Genomic DNA, 20443 nt, shown 5'->3' with positions numbered 1-20443 from the left:
GAGAGCAAACAATACCATCAAGGCACCAGCGTTCATCAGGGAGGGACAGGAAAATTCCAAACTTCCTTCCACCAAGCCACAAACTGGACAACTAGCCATGGCCCGTGTGATGTCCATGACATATGATGTTTGGTATTGTCAGCCTGAGTGTCTGTGTCTGTGAGTGCAGCTCCTTGATTGGAGTAATGTCAGACACCTGTGCTTAGAGTGAGGAGGTTATTTAAGCTCCTGCAGTCACACAGTCTCTCTCTCTGACCTGGCCTCCACACAGGTATACTACACGTAGGTTTAGTTATGTCAGATTAGGTTTAAGTTACGTTTGCATTTTACAACATTTACACACATTATCTTCACTCATGCACATCCTACACTACTGACTCTACTGATTTACACACTTCATGATGTAAATATTTAATTTGATCTTATCTGAAGTAACTTTGAGTAATTTGGTTTAATTTGGTCTAATTTGGCATTTCTGACTCTTTAGTTTGGTTCAGTTCAGTTTAATAGTAAACTGCCTAATTTGATTACTGATTTGAATGCTTAATTTTGTTTAATTTGGTTTGATTTGACAATAAAGACTTTCTTAAAAACTTTGCCATGGTATTGTCTCCCTCCTTTGTTGTGACCACCTGAGCCAGGTGACTGGAAGATGCTTGTGGACATTGGTCAACAGTTAGTCTTTCCACCTGAGATTGCATCCACCACCCTTAGGCCAGACATGGTCCTCTGGTCCCCTTCACTCAGGTCTGTATACATCACAGAACTCACAGTACCATGGGAAGACTCAGTATAAGAGGCCTATGAGAGAAAAAAACTGCGGTACACAGAACTAGCAGCCAACGCAGAACAACAAGGATGCAAGACAAAAGTCTGTCCAGTTGAAGTGGGATGCAGAGGATTTTTCGCTTCTTCCACCATCAGGCTGCTGAAGGACCTGGGAAGCCATGGACAGGCTCTGCGGCATATCATTAGATCTGTGTACAAAGCAGCCGAAAGGAGTGGCCAGTGGATATGGCTCAAGCGGAAGGACCCGTGCTGGGCTCGAACAGCAGCAAGAGGACCCACTCACTAACACCACCACCCCCTTCCCCACTTGAGAACCCAGGACAGAACCCCCTGCGAACAACATCTGTGCACCTTGTGATTGGACATGGGACACAGACTCAGGCTTGATCACCCAGTAGCTGGCCGCCTTTGATGAGGGTGTCTAGTGTTTAAAAGGCTGAAACACCCTATGACTCAAAGGTACACTACTGATGATGTGTCCCAAATTTACATCCCTCCATATCTGAGATGCACCTCCAATGATGCTCTTAACATCAAGGAACCACCAGGTAAGTACATACCACCTATTGGCACAACGGACAGCTTAACATCACGTCCTGTGTTTCATGATTCTGGACGTAACAGGTGTGTTTCGTCCTGGTTGCGTTCGCTCTCAAAGTCATGGTGGAATTGGTGTTTGATTAAGATACCGATTTCCCTCCTGTTCCAAGCCTTACTTACTCATTTCTTGTGTAGTAAAAATAATTCAGAGTCAACACACACGATATTATTTACTTCGCAACATTTGATTTATTTTGAACAATAGCAAAGCCATCTCACAGAGACTACTTTGAATTACACAGAATGCAAATAAATATATATAGGACCATAGTAGAATTAAGGACATTAACAATTGATACAAAATTATTTACAACACTTTGAATAGTGCAAAACCACACAAATACTGCCCTCTTCATTGAGATTCTTGCATCGAGTCCATTCAAGGACAGTGAATGTGTGTGCTTCCCCCTGGTGGGGGATTATCAGAACTGACAGTACTGTATATAGCATGTTGACAAAAGAGAAAATTACCGTCCTGAAACATGATGTAGACAAAGTAATCTCACTCGCTACAACTCGTGATGAGTTTCCAGAGTAAGGGTGATGTTAAATCTTTGAGCTGTGCTGTGGATATGTATCGTTTGGTTAGTTTAAAAGGTTGTATGATGGGTGAAAAAAGAACAAGAAAGCACATTTTAGAAGCTGAGCAGTTAAAGTTGAATGAAACTCAATTAAAGTAGTGTTCTTTCTCAAAGGGACATTTAAGAAAGCCACCAAAGCCAACACGGATAAAATGTGAACCCCATCACACACGACACTGAAATGACAAAGGGAGAGATGACAACCTAAAACCACGTGGCAGGTAGTGCCCACCACCCCTGAGTGAGAACTAGTTTTAGAAAAAAAGAGTCTTAGCACCGTCAGATACCACAGAACGCTAGCTTTGCCATTTCCTCTCAACCCAAAACACCATGTCCTGGATTATGACAGGCACAACACATATTTTAAAGTGCGCTAGCTCGCTTGAGCCATTCTTTCATTCACATCTTTGTTTTTTTCTTCCTACACATTACCTTCCCCGCAAACATCAAGCTCCATTTAAAAACAGCACACAAAAAAGTTAAATTACATTTTTGCCATGCATAATAAATTGGTTGCATATTGAAATGTCTTTTTGGGACCACTTGTTTTTGCTGTTGAATATTTTGGACCTTACAGCAAGTGTAGTAGCATTTCTCTACTCTGGTTTACGAGTGAGAACGCACATAAAGAATCAGTCAAGTGTCCGTGCTACAGACACATGCACGAACCTTACAAATACATTATGGTGCTACTTTAGATAACCTGAAATGTCTAGAAATGCCACTTGAGGCCTGTCCTAGAAAGAGGTTGGCACTTTCTCCTGCAAGACAGCACATCAACATACTTAAAATTTAATCTTGCCGTACATAAACACTTAACGATGCCTCTGAGACAACCTCCCCATGTCCTAACGTACTAAATATTTGTGCATTGATGATGCATTTATCCAGCTGAGACTGCACAGGAAAAGAACCTCGTAACATTGATCATTAAACTGATTTAAATCACGCCAAAGACGAGGAAATAATACTGCAATCATTGCTGGTTGGAGAAAGAGAGAAAGGAAAAGACCATCAGGAGAAAGTCGAGCCTCTTTGGGCTGATCTGATTTGAGATTACAGCGATCATCATTTCAACCCACAACTGATTAGAGAACCATCAAAGAGTTATGCCCCGAGTTTGACAGAGACAGATTTGTATAAACTGCTGTTAAAGGAAAGGGAGATAGAAAAATCACTAAAAAGTAATCTTAGTGCACTCATGCAAAAGATGTGCACCGTGTGCATCTTTGGCTATGCATAGCGCTACTCCTCTGGTGTTGAGGTGCAATAAGAAGCCCTACGTTGGTCTAATGCTGATCGGTATAGCCCTGTTCAGACTGCATGCTCAGGAAGAATAGTTTGTATATGAAAGATGATGGATAACATAAATTCACAGATGTAGAACAGTTTCTGTCAGAAAAGTGCCAGTCAGACTTGGCTGGTGTGGCACCTTTTGCTAAGTTAGAGCCGCTGTGGCTTTGGTTTCAACGACAGACACGCTGCAGCCAGGCAGTGTGTGGACATTTTGGCTTCGGCTCTATGGGACAAAGTCGTGGCATGTCCATTTATCTACTGCACTAGGAGGAAGTTGTAGCCCTTCAAGATAACAAATTGTCTCTGAAATTGCACAGGTTGGCTGTTTTTTTCCTCCAGCCAAAAGCCTCGGTCGTGTCAGGAGCACAGTTTGAGGACGTGAAATTTCTTCCGCTGAAAGAGGCCGATAATATGATATAATCCTCCAGTCATGAGTCAACCAATCTCTCCTTCAGTCGCTGAGTGTTATGTGTCTTGGCGGTACCTGGAAAAACACAAAAGGGAACCAGTTGAAAGTGGTGTTCTAAAAGCAAACACACACCTTAAAATACTCAAATATTTAGTCACTAAGTAGCAAGGCTACACCTGTAACAGAAATTAAAATGCTCTGTTTCCTTGATAGAGAACGATCTAACTATACAGCTGAGTAAACTGTGATTATCAAAGAAATGCATTAAGCTAGTAGGCTTCATTTGGCAAAAATACCCAACAACATCAGAGATGTTTTCTCTACTCTTAATGGCATGAATAATCTGTTATCTATTTACATGAATAAAGCAGTTTCTGTGTTTTTTGTACTGCAAGCCTACTTGATCATTTCTACAATTATCTTAGTTTATATAATGTTAAAGGGATGGCATATTTTTGTTGGCCAAGAAGTAGATTCCAACAACCAAAATCGTTTCTTTTTTGTAATGACTTTTTGGATAATGCAGAAACTAAGCCCAGTTTGACACTTGTGTGTTTTGTTCATAAGAAGATAATCCTTACAAAGAAAATAAAATTTATTTAAAATTTCTATAGACTCTAAGATGATGGGACCAGGAGTGCTACAATGCTAACATATCTCTGGGTTTCAAAACTCAGCACTGCACCTCTCTTACAATGTACACAATGGTAACCTCAGAATAAGAGTGGTACATAACACACAAGGTGAGTCTGGGTATTAAATATAAAAAGACTGACTTTACAGTTGTTTCCTCAAATTTTAGTGTATTTGTGAAGCAAAAGTGATGAAATGGGTAGACTGCTTGCACCATCTTTTAAAACTCTTTAGTCAACAACTCTTCAAGGGTTTTATACTCTTTAAAAGACAGCCGTGAAGAAGAAAAGGCTGAAGTGAAAGAAAGACTGCTCACCTGCTCTGTAAGGTGAACTCAGGTAGAGCCCCTAGGGATGTCAGCTGTTCCTCCAGAGCCACGATACGTAAACCAATGTAGCCCGAAGACAGCAGCAGCAGCACAACCCTGAAACACGAGAGAAATGAGGGGTCACATTTGTTTTCTTGCCATAATTCCCTGAGTTGCAGAAATGTAAGTGCAATGTTCTTCATCAATGCATGTATTTTCACACCATGCATACCAGGAATGCATACAACACTTATATAACCACGCCGCACTGCCAAAAGAACTTCTTATGTTAGCAGATACTCGGTTTCAAAAACACATACAAAGTTGGCAGGCTTTCCCTTATGTAATGAGATCCTGCAAGATCACCTAGTTCTACCACCAGAGCAGGTGTGACATTGACACTGAGAAGCAGATTTAGATAAGCACAATGGAAGATAAGGGACTAAAGAGTACAAAAAGAGGGAGGAGAGAGAAGCAGGAAAGAGCTAGATGGAGAAAATTGCTACTCACAAAATCAAGTAAATGAAGAGTAGAGTGTTAAGGGTGCTGGCCTCTCTCTGAACCAGCAGGGACTTGGCCTTTTCTGTCACATTCCAAACCCACGAGCCTCCAGAGCCTGGAAAGAACATGGCGCATAGCATGAATACTTCAGTTCTCGTGCAGTAGTCTTGTAATTCATTTCACTTGGCCAAAAATGACTGCATAAGCAATAAGGTAAGTATTTTTCTATATGGCTGCAGAAAGTAGAGGTTCAGCAAAAACACACAAGAATAAATAGCTTTAGAAATCTTATAAATCACACTTTCTATTTTATTAGCCAGCAGCTGTCTAAACTGGGTTTGAACACAACCATTTTATTACATAAACTGGCTGATAAACTGGCACATCACAGCCCTCCAGGACTTGGCTTGACTAATGTTTTCCTCATACCTGATACTGATAGCTCCTCTGAGGATGAGCTCTCACTCGGCTGCATGTGTAGACCCCTGAAAGCCGAGCCGTTCCCATTAGGCACTGCATCTGAAGAAACAGGAAGAGTAAGGGGGAGAAGTCAGCATTAGTCTGCCATTAGACATTTGACTAATGTGCATGTCAGCTGGCTAGACCAGAAATGAAGACTAAAGATGAAAACAATCTCTCAACAGCTTTTCGTCCATCTCTCACTTGCTGCCATAGGGTGAAGACTGACATCATTCTCTACTCACAAAACAATTCTTGCAGATGCTTTATACTTTATGTTTGCATAGAAATATCTGTTGTTGATTCTGGGTTCAGGGTATCTTGTGTTATGCAAGATATGACAAACTTTGTCCACTGCTCACCTCTTTGTGGTCTGGGCAGAGGCTGGTCTGGTAAAGACCGAGACTCAGAACCGTCAAACTGGTCAAAGCTGTCGTCCAAACTGGACTGACTGGAGTTCTGTCAAAACAAAAGATGACATAATATTACAATCCTACATTAATCAAGCAATTATCATCCAGGGAGTTTCCTGAATAAGGAATAATGGAAATTGTTTTTCAGCCATGTGACTTAAGCAAGGCTTCCCTCTAACAGTTTTAATACCCCTTTCTAATTACGCATAAAAAGACCTGACTGGAAATGCAGCAAATTTGTTAAAAAAGAATATCACAAAAATCCGTTTGAATGCTTAAAGAAGGTGAACAAATTGGTGAATCAATGAAAATAGAATGTTACGTTTTCATGATGAAAACACATCAAGCAGATGAACAATGATGTCTCTGGATTAACACGCTTGTATAAGCAACTTTACAAAAAGTTGGCCAAAACTCTCCACTTCCAGAGATAAATCTCCCTTCATTTTCTTTCAACAGTCAGAAGTTGATGCTACATTCTAGTGGCGTTAGCTTCAACCTGGTCTTGAATATTTACCCTCTTCCAAAGATATAGGCTATCAACCATAATGCAAGTTGTTTTTATTCCACTTTATTTTATTGTGTTTTAAGGAGTGGCGCCACCTACTGCTCTACCAGTTGACTCCTAATACTCCCATAACAGCAGTGGATGGAATGACAGAAATTCAGCAAAAGAAAATGCAAACCCATGAAAAAAACTGCAATACATTCGAATGGCAAAAGCCCTCTCATGACATTTTAAATTGAGAAAGACAAAAAAAGTCTTCCGTACCACAAGTTTGCTCTTATCAAAACTGTTCTCAGCAGAGGAGAAGATAGGGCTACTGTTTGTGCTTCCCTCCTGCAAAAGAAAGAAAGATCTATCTGTTAAATATGTTCATCAACTTTTGTTTTGGTGGACAGTGGAAATTTGGGGAAACATATACATTAGCAACCTCTTCTGCAGAAAAGAGCACCTAGAATTCTACATAAAGCATGTTAAGTTGCAGACACTCATTTATGTTTAAAGCCAAAAGTGGATTATAACCAGAAAGTGTGCAAAAGTTGTTTTTGGTTCAGTGGATAAGAAACAGAAAGAAATTTAATTTTAAGCAAGAGAACTTATAAAGAAAGATTTACACACATGTTTATTTCTGTCTTATTTTACTTTTGAGGGTAGTAATAATTATCATCTCTGAAATGGATTCTGTATCTCATTTGAATACTACTGTAATATCGGTTTCTAAGTAATTGTGACTTGGCAGACCAGCTGTTAAACATGTGTGTTTTGAGTGAGGGCCAGGATAACTTAGATTTTTCTCCCTGCTCCTTTCTGGATGTACAATAAAATAGTTATGGAATATTTCTTTGTGAAAAATTGTGATCTTTACCATAACCAGAACAAATAGAAATGAGAAAACAAACAAACAAACAAACAAGAAGGTTAATAGTATGATCTTAAACTCAGTTATCAAAATGGATTACACTGGCTACAATCTCAGAGTCAGTGACGTAAATCAAACTACTGTTACATTAAATGTTAACAGGGTTGCAGTAGTAGGGGTGGCTGCCATTTGTTCATTGCATTACAAAATTTTAAAGATCTAGTTTCTGTAATAAGCAAATTTACCTTCTTGCAATACACTTAGGACATAATTTAGGGAATGAAGCAATATCAGTTTTTACTTTTTGTAATGCAGAACAGCAGTATAAAATAACCAGCAATGCATAAAAATGCCTATCATGTAGCAAATTAATACATCAGAACCTTCAAATATCTAGAGATACTCACCTCTATCTGAGGACAAACTGAGCGCAGCAGCTGAAAACAGGATTCTCTATTCCGCAGGGACACAAACAGGAACTAAAGAGAGGGAATTTAAAAAAGCAGGACTGAATTAGCCATGTGACTGCCTGTGAACCTGAACAATTTAATACATTGAATCAAGCATTTGTATAATGATTCTAGTTATAAAATGAACTCTATGGCCTCATCAAGTTTTAATTCAAGATCCTGTTTGAGGATAGAGGCTGACCTTATCTCCCTCTGTGGTGCGGATGGACAAGGCGTTGGGAACAAGCAAAGCTGTGTTCTGCTTCTTCACTATGTGGATGCAGGAAACTGGAATTACTAGCTGTAAGAGCAAACAGTCAATGGTTAAAAGTTAGTGTCAGTACATTCTTTTCCTGTAGGTCAACACAAACCACTACAAAACAAAATAAGTTAAAATACTCATTAGTATCACAGATTTGAGGTTGAAAAATGTGATACCAAAATAAAAAGATAGTAAAGAGCAGAGCCAAGGCACCTTTGTATCTTTGAGTAGAACTGAGGAGTAGAAACAGACATGGGTGTCAGTGACATAGAGCCGACCATGGTAGGGCACTTCTTTCTGCAGGGCACAGATATATGCTGGGAAAAGAAGAAATAAAAATAGTTAATAAATAAACCACATAAAATCTAAACAGAGACACATATTCTCTCTCATTTCAGTGAACCTACCGTGTATCAAGTCTTCACTCTTAGGAATGTCTGGAAACAGCTTGTGGAATGTTTTATTGTGCTTCATAAAACTCTAAATATCAAAAATATTGAAAAACTTAATTAGATAAACACAAACTGAACACTTTGTTGGACTAAAAGCATTGTCAAGGTCTGTATTTTTACCTTAAAAGTTCAAATGCTTAAATTCAAATGTAGCGTGGACTTACACTTTGTGTGCCTGTGCCCTCCGTCCTCTCAAAACTTTTGCTTTCAACATCAAATGTCTGCGACCTGCTGAGAGAAAGAGCATAGATGTGAGTCTAGCAGGAAATCTGTGAGAGGATAATGCTACTGAGATATGAAGTTGAATACATACACAAACACCTGCTACAAAAAAATAAAAAAATATAAAAAAAAAATTTAATGAAAACAGCTGGTAGATTTGATCTTTTAGTATGGTGGTATATGCTGAGTGAACTACATCAGTGACCTATACTTAAATTGGCATCACATGCATGTCATGTTAAGCCACTAAGTGTTTGCTTATACCTCAGGGTTTGTGAATGGTAGAATAAATATCCAACAAATCAATAGGAGTATTCTGTATTTGTATTCTAATAAGGCTTTTGTCCGATACTGGCTGTACATTTCTTGTTCTATAGAAATATAATTCAAAAGTTGATTTGTCAGACGACAAATGATATAGGTTTAGCTGCTGGGTTACCACACTGTCACAAAGGCAGCAGCTGAGATGAAGTTTGTTCTTCACACAATAAAATATCACATATCTACTCCACACATTTGAATCATGTGAAAACACAGCAGGTCTGTAGTGCCTGTGTGGTCATGTGTGTGTCACGTCTCACCAGCCGCTCAGAGTTAGGCTCGGTCTCGTGATACATGTACACTTAAACCTGCAAGTCTCTATGGCAACCAATGTATGATTTTACACGTTTCAAGTGTGAAATAATATTGTACACGCGTTCAAAAATCTAAGGGTCTTTCTCAAATATTTATGGAACATTATAAATGTGGTCATTTGAAGAAAAGTAAGAAGATGGCATGGCCTACATATTTAACTACCATTCTTTTCTCCATCAACCTTACCTGACTGCTACTTGTCTTGTGAGGGTTTTGTGCTGCTGCTGGATCTCCAGCTGGGCCGCCTCCAAGCTCAAGGCTTTCCTTGTCTCCACCTTCTTGATGCTGCCATTGCTTAAGCTGCTCCTGCTTTTCTTCACTTTGACTGGCAGCCCGCCACCGCTGCTCTCCACTGGATAGCTGCTGGGGATGAAAGGGGAGAGAAAACCCATTGGAGTTATCTACATGCAAAACAAAGTTGTAAAATTATTTCCACGTGTAAACACCCAAGAGAATGTGGAATAGTTGGACTGGGAACCATGTATCTCAGCATGATTCCTGATGATTTTCAACCATACAGCCAGTGAAAGTACAGAAAGTCAGAGCTGGAACACACACAGAGAACAAAAATCTTAATGTCTGTAGAAACAAAGTGACAAGCTGCTTGTCACTTACTGTATTTTCTACAAGGTGTCATCTGACACCACAGAACAGCAAAATCAATCTCTGTGTTTTACAGGACATACAAGGTTTAGGATTTGGTTGTTTTCCTCTGGACTTTCGTGAAATAAATCATTCAAATCACACTAAAATTTGAAGTTATATGAGTACCACACAGACATTTGCCAAACAATGTGCTTATCTTTATATGTTGGGAAAGGTTACACTTTTACAGAAAGTTTTATTGTTGAAGTTGCGTCAGCAGTGCAGGTCTACAATAAGGGCTTCTGTCTTTACAAGTCATGCACGCAACTGCTCTAGAAGTTATAACCCTTTGTAAATATTAAATTACAGTTAACTGTAAAAAAACAAGAAAGTTTGCATGATTTGCTTTGGCTGGTGATCTCTTAAAAAGCCAAGGCCTTTCCAAAACCTAAAACACAACTTGAACAACAACAACTGGAAATTCAACACATCCTGTATCCAACTCAGTATCGTTTTCAGGTTGAGATTTGTGTCGGAACAAACTAGTCCTCAGCGTAAGTCAATCACAAAAATGTAAACTTCTTAGCACTATTCAAGTTTAACAAACACACAGGCTTCACAGTGCCTTACCTGGTTATTTTAAATCGCTTTGATGATCGAAAACTCATATACCTACTAACAGTAGGCATTTCCTTTTCTTCTATGAGGAAAAAAAAAATCAAAATGCTCTGTTGTCTGTAAGGCTCACTGATTGGCCTTATGCCAACAGAACAAAAAAGTACAAAAAGGAGATTAAAAAAATCCTCTTAGTTCAATAGATTTAAAGTCCAGGGGCAGTTATCCTTTAAGCGACAGTCCTTCCTGCCAGAAAAAGCTGTGGTCGCTGTTTGAATGTGCCTGAAGAGGAAGCCAGTTTGTGTTGAGAATGGTGTGACACTCCGTAGTGAGTGACGTCAAACTCAACCACTCCCCCCCAAGCCAAACGAGCATGAAAGAGCCCAGCGTACACACACACAATCTCTCTGGTACACACAGAGCCAACAGAGCACAACACAGGCACTGGCATGTTTGAGAAAACAAGGCCCGACCTATAAAATCTTCCACTGACAAACTTTATCCCGTGTATAAAATCCTGTCCTGTTGGGATTTGTTCTAGGAGGGCAAAGCAGGAGAATTTTCTGCTGAACTCTGTGTGGGACTGAATGAGTAAAATAGTTGTGAGGTGCTCAGACTGGCCTGATCTAGGAGTGGCGTTGTGAGTGTTTCCCCTCAGGCACTAAATCGTACCAAGGAGACAGAAGAACAAAAACACAGCCTTAAAAGTCTTATACATTCTCATACAGTACATTCAGTATGTATGCAGAGATAAATATAACTTACAGCACATGTAGTGTAGCTCTGCTTCAGTCCTGGTTAAAGTTACTCCCAGGTGAAAGAATTTACTTTTTTTTTTTTTTTTTAACATTACAGCCTCATTGCCATTTTTTATTGCGTCACCTGTGTAATGGGAGTAAAGGTCACAGAGGAAAAGTCCAACAATGAACGCACATTCAATGATTTCCTGCAATGTAATCAGCTTTGATTAATGATAAAAGTTACAAGCCACAGCCTTACATCATGAAAACAATTTAACCTTTAGCTTAAGCCTGTTTCGGTGCCTAGGTTTTTTTAAAGCCAAATAAACCTTGTAATAACATTTGTAGCAGATCTCAACAGAGCTTTTTAACTACAGATAGCAAAAGATTTAATTACAGTCAGTATGAGACATTAATGCGTTACAACTTCAGGAAACAGGCAAAGTGGTCAACCTCTGATATGTTCCTTTGAAAAAAATCACACGTTACAATGATCTGGGCTGATATTTAGCCTTTGGGCAATAATCTGCCCAATCAGCCAATCAACACTGAATCCTGAGTACCACTGACACAGTATCAGTTCCAAATACTGGAAACTGGTCTCAGGAGCTTGAATGATTGGTATCAGGCCTGCAAATCAATAAAGTTCAACCACCTGAACAAATGTGTTTCTGTCTGCAGCCCCCCCCCCCCCCATCCAACTTCTCATGTCTGAATCAACCAACAACCAATCAGGGATAGCTTGCATGTAATCAGCCAGTCACAGTGACTGTTAGAAAAAGGTCTGCATTGCTTGTTAAGTTTAAAAAATACAATCATCCTGCTTCTTCAAGTTTTCCTATTTGTTACTGCAACTTCAATTTCCACACATATCGATAACCTTCCTTATATTGAAGACTATGAGTCAAAATATCAACATATAATGCATTCAACTGAATTATAAGTCACTTTTTTCAAGATACATTTTGACAATTCATCATTTTTGCAAGCTATGCGAAGTGTATTGATATCTTGTAAGCTTCTGTACTTTGTACCCCTAAGAAGAAACAAAACTTAAGGCAAATAATCTAAAACAAAAACAAAAAACTTCTGAATAAATTATCCAAATCAGCCTGTAAACTTGTGGAAAGCAGGCTTTATGATTTTTTTCAAGGCTTCTGGTGTAAATAAAGTAAACAAGAGTTGATCTCAGAAATGGCCCTGAACTATTGACCAGGCTTTTGTGTTCAAACATACTCACCTGACCTACTTCCACTAGCTGTAGGGTTAACAGTGTTAGGGCAATACAGACAGCAATCAAAGACTATCATTTGTTTGAATTTCTTAACAACTTCCTCTCTTCGCTCGGGACTAACCGTAACCATTAACAGGGTCATGGTGAAGCTTCTTCCTGTAACTCTCAGGAAGTCAAGAGCTTCTCTCAGCTGTTTCAGTGGCATGTGGGCTACATTTCAAAGAAACTCAAACAAGACAATTTTTCCACGGAAACTGAATTTATAAAGACAATTCTTTGGTAATAATGGTTCAGTAGTGATGACTGAATCCCTTTACTTTTTTTTACCCTTGTTAATAACCTGTATTTGCAGTTTATGCCAGTATACAAACATTTTTGGCTGTCAGATACTCCTTTCTATGAGTGAAATGTTTACAGAGCTTACAGAGATAGTCTTTATTTTAGCAAGCTTATGTTTTATCATAATTATTGCAATTGTGTTGTTTGAAACATGACATCAGGTGGGAAAGATACCTGCAAGAACCAGTAATCATATCAGTAAAAGGAGGAAACTGACTCATCCTGATAAACTACAAAAGGGTTCAAGGCTGAAGCCATTAAGGTTAAATGACTGCGTGACGACAACCAGTGTAGAGGTAAGTGGAAAACCACCAAAGTGGAAGAAAACATACCCATAAAATGACCTTAGTGCAAATTTAAAGCAGTGTTTCTTGTCGATCAAATGGTATCTATTTAGCAGGAGTTGGCCCACCTAAAAATGGGTGTTTAACGGGCAGACTGAGGCCTTGACCCCTGACCTACTTCCTTGTTGGAGCACTATGTGACACCACCTGACAAAAATCAATGTTAAGCCTAGCACGGCCGACATTTCAACCGAGCACAGGCTTATCAAATTCTCTGCAGCGGATGATTGTAACGGACATGCACGAGGGTATGGGGCGCCTTTATCTGGACACACAGCTGAGAACAATTTGTCTCAGCAAAAGGGAAAAACTAGAGCACAAACAAACAGCGCGCTCACATGACAGCATGTTCAGTGTGATAGACAATAGACTTGTAAGTAACAGTGTGATCTTTATCTTTTATCTGCATTTGTTCTATTACCTTCTGAGACCAGAAAATCACTTTATTGCACTGAGTGGTAACAGAAGCTGCATCCATGACTACTACTTTGCTTGCACGTTTTTTTTTTTTAGCTCACAAAGGGCTTATTGAGACTACCTATCAGCTCTAATTTCCCAGAAACGTGATATTTATCACAGAATGAATAATCTATCTGATGGACAGAAATGAGAAAAATCACATGATTCGTGTATGACTAAAAGGTTGAACAAATTCAACATTCCTTCACGTGTCAAGGGAAAAAACATAGTTAAAAAATAAATCTAGATCACTTTGTTTCTCAAGTTAATGTTGCCCGCAAAGAACTGTAACTAAATTTGTTCACCTTACCTTCCCACATCCTCAGAACACTGACAATTGGCCACAGCACCCTGTTGATTTAACAAGCTTTTCCCTCTCTCCATGGCAGTTTCTCCTCCTCTTCTTCCACAATCTCTAAAAGCTCACAGACACTGCTGGACGAAGCAGCCAAATGAACGAGTACAGTAGTTGTACCTTTTGCATTTAGACCCTGAGCTGTCAGCCAAATCAAAAGAGTGTAAAGGTCTGACTGCCTCTCTGTAGAGTTTCAAAAGCACTAAAGAGCTCCACATGAAGTCAGTCACACCACAGGAATTGGAACAGAAAAAAAGAGGGCAAAAAGAACAAAACAAAAACGGCTGGTTGGGGTTTAAGCCCTCACAAGCTTTGTCCTTTCTGAGGCTTAGCATGAGTTGTCGTGGAAACAGTTAGGACAGCAGGGGGATAGAGAGTAGAGAGGGTGGGGGTCAGTGTTACATTGCCAGGTTGCCTGCAAACAACTTTCTACAGCTGATTCTCAATAACAAAAAGAAGGAGGCTTTTAAAGTGGCCAGTGCATGACAATACTCTGCTCATGCTCTTTGTGGACAATGTTAATGGAGCCATTATATGGAAGCATTTATGTTTGAATAGAAGGAAGTTGGAGTATACTCACTGAAAACCAAAACAGACAATAGAATAGAGTAATGTGCTCTTAATGTAGCACTTGTTTCATTCATGAAGCTCAGCTGAAAGCTGTCATTGATTTTATTTCTATACCCATGACCTCACTGTCCAGGAAACTCAGACTGATAAAGTCAAACTGCACTCGTGACATCAGTCCCAAATTAGCCACCGCATATCACTCTTCACCTCCACCACCTGCCACATTTTCACTGTAATTGTACTATGACCGAACCTCAGAATGAACAGTTAAAAATAGGAAACAGCACAGTGAAGCTTCTACAAACAGAACAATTGCACTGTCTGAGAACAATAAACTGTCAGTGCTGGATTGAGATGTTACTTAGCTTTCTCCTTTATGTCAAAGATTCAACAGGCCACTGATTTATCCCTTAACCATATTACCTTCATTGCATAATGGGGCTTCCTAAATCCCTTTGGTGATACTACAAGAGTTTCAGTACACCTTCACCTAAAATGCAGGAAATGTGCCAAACGACATCTAAACAATTAAAAGGTTTAGCTCATTTCTTTCTGAGACGGTTAGATAACTCTGTGCATAATGGGCACTTCCTTTCACCTGTCACAATAAATTCAATGGTCACTGCTTGTGTAAATACTCTATGAGATTTTCCATGAGCTGTTCTACCCAGTTGTTTGCCACTCTCTGTTTTATCTAAAGATAAGATTGCATCCTGACTGAAAAAGGAGCAATAGCACTCTTCACAATATCAGATTTCATAAAAATGGTCTTATGTCCATTCAGGCCTGCCCACAGAATTGGCTGGGCCCCTGAAACACCCAGAGAATGGGCCCTCCCCAGTTGTGATTTATTGATAGTATCAATGCATGTGTGTTGGATAAGTAGCAATGGTGCTAGCATTCATCCTGGCTAACAGTGCCTTTATTTTGGAGCTTAAAAGTGTCAAGCTATTATTGGGTTCAGGTGTTGAAATTATTTATTTGTGCCGCTTTTAAACCCCTTTAACAGCTTTTTCAGGTAATTCTGACACCTTTATTTGCCACGTTTCATCAGTTTTGCGCACTTTTACCCATATGTAACAAATTTAGCCCCTTTACATCACTCTTTCCCCACCAATTTTGCCACTTTTAAAGCCCCTTTTGGTCATTTATGACCTGTGTTTTCCTCTTTCTGCCTTTTTTGCATCTGTTAACCCATTTTTGGCACTATTACACAATCTAGCCTATCCTATTTCACCACCACTTCTGCCCATGCTGCCACTTTACAGCCATTTTGTCCACCTTTAAAACAATTTACACCAGCATTTTTTGCCTCTGTTAAGACATATTTGCCACTTTCAGCCCATTTTAATTCTAGTCTAAGAAACAGGGTTTACATTTGGAAGAAGGCTATATACTAAAAACACTTTTTTTTTTGCTTTGATAAGTGATTATTCAGGTAAAAAACAAGATAAGGTTGTTCGGGCTTAAATTCTTAATGGGTCATGATTTTGCTGACTTCCATGGGCCCCCAGCTTGTCTGGACCCCAGAAAGCTCTCCCCTTTATCCCTCCCTTATGGGTAGCCTTGAGTCTACCAGTTACAAAATTGAAATTGGACATTTCAATAAAGAGTAAGCATGTGGAAATTCTCGCTGACACTCTGACGTAATATCACTGTTGTACAATTTACTTTGGCACATCAAATTGCTGCTGTGGTTGGTTTCCTGACAATCCATAAAAACTGATTTGTCCACATTAAAATGTATACACAGGCGCTTTTATAACATAAAACAAGGCAGTAAATGCTTCTTTCTTGTTGATGAGTGTAGTTATATAAACTATCATCTTACGGTATATGTTTGGCACAAAACACTCCAGCCAGCTGAAGAGCTCCTCCAGGTTTGGAGTCAGGAATGTTTTACTTGAGACGAGAGATGATCCCAGAAGTCCTGCTGCACGCGTCAGCATTACGTCAGCTGGTCTTCACTGCCTGTGCCCTTAAGACAAATCTGCTTCTGTATAGGATGTTTATGTCAGAGCTTTCCCACACAGCCCACATTTCTGCTGAAGGGACACAAGCCCCATGAGGATTACATACCAGTCTGACACAAAGTTTAATGTTCATTTAATCTGTATAAGATCAGATGAACTGGCTGGCGTGAGAGCACCCTCTCCTGGAGAGGCCAGGATCATCTTTGTCATGTGAACTGCTGATTCCACGTCACCCAATCAAAAAAGGGTTTACTCTGCAAAGCAAAACATCTTCATTTATGCAGCTGTGCTTCCAACAGCAACACATTACGAATGGGGCAGTTAAGAAAATGATGTTTTTTTTGTGACCCAAGCAAACCAGATCACTGATTTAAACACCACAGCATCTAAAGAGTCCTAATCGGTGTTAATCTAGTTTTAGCACAGTGTGCCACAACTACTACCACTGTTCAGCAAGCTTTAATTCTGGCCTATTTTATGTGAACAAAGTGTCATTTATAGCTGCAAACTAACAAAGAATCTGCAAAAGTAGCAAATTAAAGAAGGCAGTGTAAATTGTTCTTTAATGGATTGCGTGTCTGCATGAGTGTTCTTTGACAACGCAGTCAGGAAGAGCAGAAAAGTGAGCCAGTGGTCATGGCAAATTAACATGCAGTCTGTGGCACCCTGGCAGGCCTTGGTCTGCACAAAAACTGTACGTGTGTGAGTGTGCCAACTGGAACAGAGTGTATCTATGTAAATGTGTTACAGACTAAGAGTTTGTACGTCTGTGTGTGTGTGTTGGGAGTCATGCGGCCTTGTGCACACTGTATCGCTTCCTCCGCTTCCCCCGCGCCTGCACACAGAGGGCCTTTCTTCATGGCGACTCAGTTCTTACAGTGACTGAGCATGTGAGCAGCAGGGGGGTGGGTGGCGTGGTGTGGTGGGGGCTGAAAATCCCACCTGACACTAAATTGGTTATAAGGAAAGTAGGCCACTCAAAAAGTGTACAAGAGAAGCCTGTACCTAATCAGCAGTAAAAGTCTGTTGATATAAGCTTCTCACAAGAGAAGCATGTGCTAACAGCATCTGAATAGCAAAATGAAAGGCACATTCATGTGGAGACTTGATAACCTGGTAAAAGCAAATTTAAAGCCATCTAAACCTCTGACATGTCTCAGGTCAGATCCAGGTGTGGATATAAGGTTTTACAGTTCTCTGATTGTGTAGTTGAACTGAGTTTTTACTCTTGGAAAGAATAGAAACCCCCCTGCTTTCTAATTAGGAGAAGAAAAAAAAGCAAAAGCATTGTGTCAATGGCGGTGATAAAATGCTGTGCAGTCTAGAGGCAAATTCATCCGAGGGAAAAAACTTAACAGAGAAGAGTGGGTTGCTTTTTTTCCCTGCTGATTTTCCTACAGATACTTCAGCATTCAGTGAGCAGCACACCAGGGTGCAGAGATGCAAAGCATTCTGTATCTCCGTACACCTAGCTCTTTATAAATTACGACAGCAAATTTGCACACCACCAAATTAAACACACCCTGTCTACAAGGTAACAAACGTTCTCCTGTCATTACACACAGACAAGCACCAACTCTTGCTTTCAGATAAGCCTTCAAAAAGCCTCATGTGTCTGAATTTATACTACCATGTGGCTATTACTTTTGGTGGAATTCACCAGGCTGCTGTCAGCACCAAAAGGTGAAACAGCTGAGAAGAGTATAGCCCTTTTTTTCTTGACTTTGTGACAGGGGCAGAGACATAGTCATTAGCACTTCCCTGACAGAGGCAACACATTACTTCAACCCTGACCAGCTGGTGAGTACCAAACCCTTCATTTTGCAATAAACAGTCGAGCAGATGAGGTATTTTTGTTCTCCAACTCAGGCTTTTCCTCTGCCCCTGCAGCACGTCTCATAATTTAGACCTACATGGTTTTCCCCTGCCATCACAGCGGCACACGTTCCTCCCTGCCTACAGTGGCATAGAGGCTCTGTCCTGGGAACATCTTCCTGGAGCCAGCAGAACGCCTGCAAAGCAGCCCCACCCAGACTATTCCAGGATCCTACATTTCAACATTTGCAGCTGTACCAGGTTCCTTTTTGTTGAAATAAGGTTACTCAAATATTGCTGCTGTGTGCAATGCAAACCTGAAGCATTCAATGTTGAGATGTTGTGAATTCACTACCTTACAACACAATTATCTGCCTGTTTTAACCTTTTCAGTGGATACAATCTATTTGTGAAAGGTTAAAATGACTGCAAATGCACTGCCATAAGACAATATATACTGTGTACATGAGTGTGTTGTGGAAACGGATAATCCTCCCCACATACCATGCTACAGACACATTGTAGCTATGCTGATAACCTAGAGGCCCAGTCTGGTTGGCTGGATGCCGGTACTCCTGCAAATTGCTATCTATGGGGAGGAAAGTGAACAGCAAAGCTCAGAGGACAAGGAGTACTAACACTGAGAACCAGGGAGCATTTATATAACACCATATACCACCTGTGGTCGCCTCATGGGGGCTAAAAATAGGCTTTTCTAAGAAAACACACACTACCCCATCCCATGTGTGATAAGTGTGTGTTCCCCTAAGGGTAAGGGGGGAAACACAATATATGTGTGCATGTGTACAAATGCACCTTGGTCTGACTGGCCTGCTCTGGATCTTAACAAGGCAGGACCAGCCATGATTGTGATGAAATAAAAGGGATGCCACTCCAGCCCACATAGGCGAGTGGATGAAGTCATGATTTATGGGAAGATGGCGCAGCAAGATAGGGCACTGACAGAGAAGATGCTACTCATATAGTGCTGTTTATTTACACTGCTTTGACTAGATAAGTAGATAAAAACAGCACTCACATGATGTGGGACAATCATTGTTTTCTTGTAAAATATTGGATGAGGAAAGGAAGTGTACAACAACTCCCTGCTCTGCATCCCTACAATGATTTACGAAGAAACGAAAACGTCAAACTTGGCAGGCGTCAAACCTGATCCTTGATGGGAAGTCCAATGCAATAAATCAGCAAAACACAGTAATTAAATTAACCAATAGAAAGCAATTCTCCCAGGGCTGTCTAAATCGGTCTTAAGGCCCACTATGTCACCCTTGTCAGGTGCTTCTCTTAGGTCATCTACAGTTCAATCAATGACTAACGTCAGCTAAACCATAGCTAAACCAACAACACGGGATGTGCTAAACATTATAGGTGAAGCTAATGTGCAATATTGTGGCAGAGATAGGCTCAGATGCATATGTCTGAGATAACAGTCTGTTGTTTAAGAATAAGAACTGTGTAGTGTCAGTGTGAGTAAATGTCCCTTAACGTTACTTTAATTAAAATTTCACGCAAACCTCCTCAGTTCAGGCGAAGGGATAGCTTGCTAGCATTGCCTTGGCAAACGCCAAAAGACGTGTTTTCACCTCTTACACATTTTATTAAAAAATATAACACCAACTTCCTAAAAAATATAATCACGGTCTGTGTAAAATTTGGCGTTAATTTTAGTCAACTTTAATGACGTTTAATGATGTTTGACGTTTTGATGTTTGTCGTCAACGGATGAATGCTAACCGTTAGCATCCATCCTGTTGATGGAGCTCACCGGCAGATAGCGGTCCAGCTAGCCGCATTCATTCCACTCACCTCTCTTTCATGAAGTGCTTGATTCTGACGATGGCCTTCTCGTCGATCTTCCTGAGGAAGGTTTTCAATCTCTCCCTCTTGTTTTCAAGCATTCTTCCCTCCGCCGGTGGTCGTCGGTTCGAGCTGAATCGACGCTCCACGCCAAACTCCACCGTTCTTGTTTGGCTTCTGCTTCTTTTCTCTCCTCACTTCATCCACGGCTGATTAAGATAAT

General features: G+C 40.2%; 1 protein-coding gene across 5 annotated transcripts; it reads right to left on the bottom strand.

The window, feature by feature from the left end:
* Positions 1-1558: 1558 nt before the first annotated feature.
* On the bottom strand, positions 1559-20443 carry si:zfos-943e10.1 (GRAM domain-containing protein 2B). 5 transcript variants are annotated; one of them, XM_041791315.1, is made up of 13 exons: positions 20230-20443; positions 9560-9736; positions 8680-8746; positions 8471-8543; positions 8277-8380; positions 8004-8102; positions 7760-7831; positions 6761-6829; positions 5938-6034; positions 5546-5635; positions 5126-5231; positions 4625-4732; positions 1559-3750 (listed from the first exon to the last, which is right to left on the bottom strand). In XM_041791315.1, the coding sequence occupies exons 1-13, from the start codon at positions 20319-20321 to the stop codon at positions 3732-3734; spliced, it is 1173 nt and encodes a 390-aa protein (XP_041647249.1). In that variant the 5' UTR covers positions 20322-20443; the 3' UTR covers positions 1559-3731. The 5 variants fall into 5 exon arrangements, with proteins under 5 accessions (XP_041647249.1, XP_041647250.1, XP_041647251.1 ...); XM_041791316.1 differs by having other exon boundaries at positions 8680-8743; XM_041791317.1 differs by having other exon boundaries at positions 9560-9733.

The sequence above is a fragment of the Cheilinus undulatus genome, linkage group 7, assembly GCF_018320785.1.
Source record: "Cheilinus undulatus linkage group 7, ASM1832078v1, whole genome shotgun sequence".
Classification (NCBI taxonomy): Eukaryota; Metazoa; Chordata; class Actinopteri; order Labriformes; family Labridae; genus Cheilinus; species Cheilinus undulatus.
The sequence above is the reverse complement of the archived record's forward strand: the minus strand, read 5'-3'. Positions and strand labels throughout refer to the sequence as shown.

Bases quoted from the DNA above. Each gene is read 5' to 3' on its own strand.
- si:zfos-943e10.1 (XM_041791315.1), bottom strand. From the start codon at position 20,321: ATGCTTGAAAACAAGAGGGAGAGATTGAAAACCTTCCTCAGGAAGATC. The intron at 7,832-8,003 runs GTCAGCCTCTAT...CCCTCTCTTTAG, and splicing joins GCACCACAGAGGGAGATAAG to TTCCTGTTTGTGTCCCTGCG. The intron at 5,232-5,545 runs GTATGAGGAAAA...TGTTCTTTCCAG, and splicing joins AGAGGAGCTATCAGTATCAG to GCTCTGGAGGCTCGTGGGTT.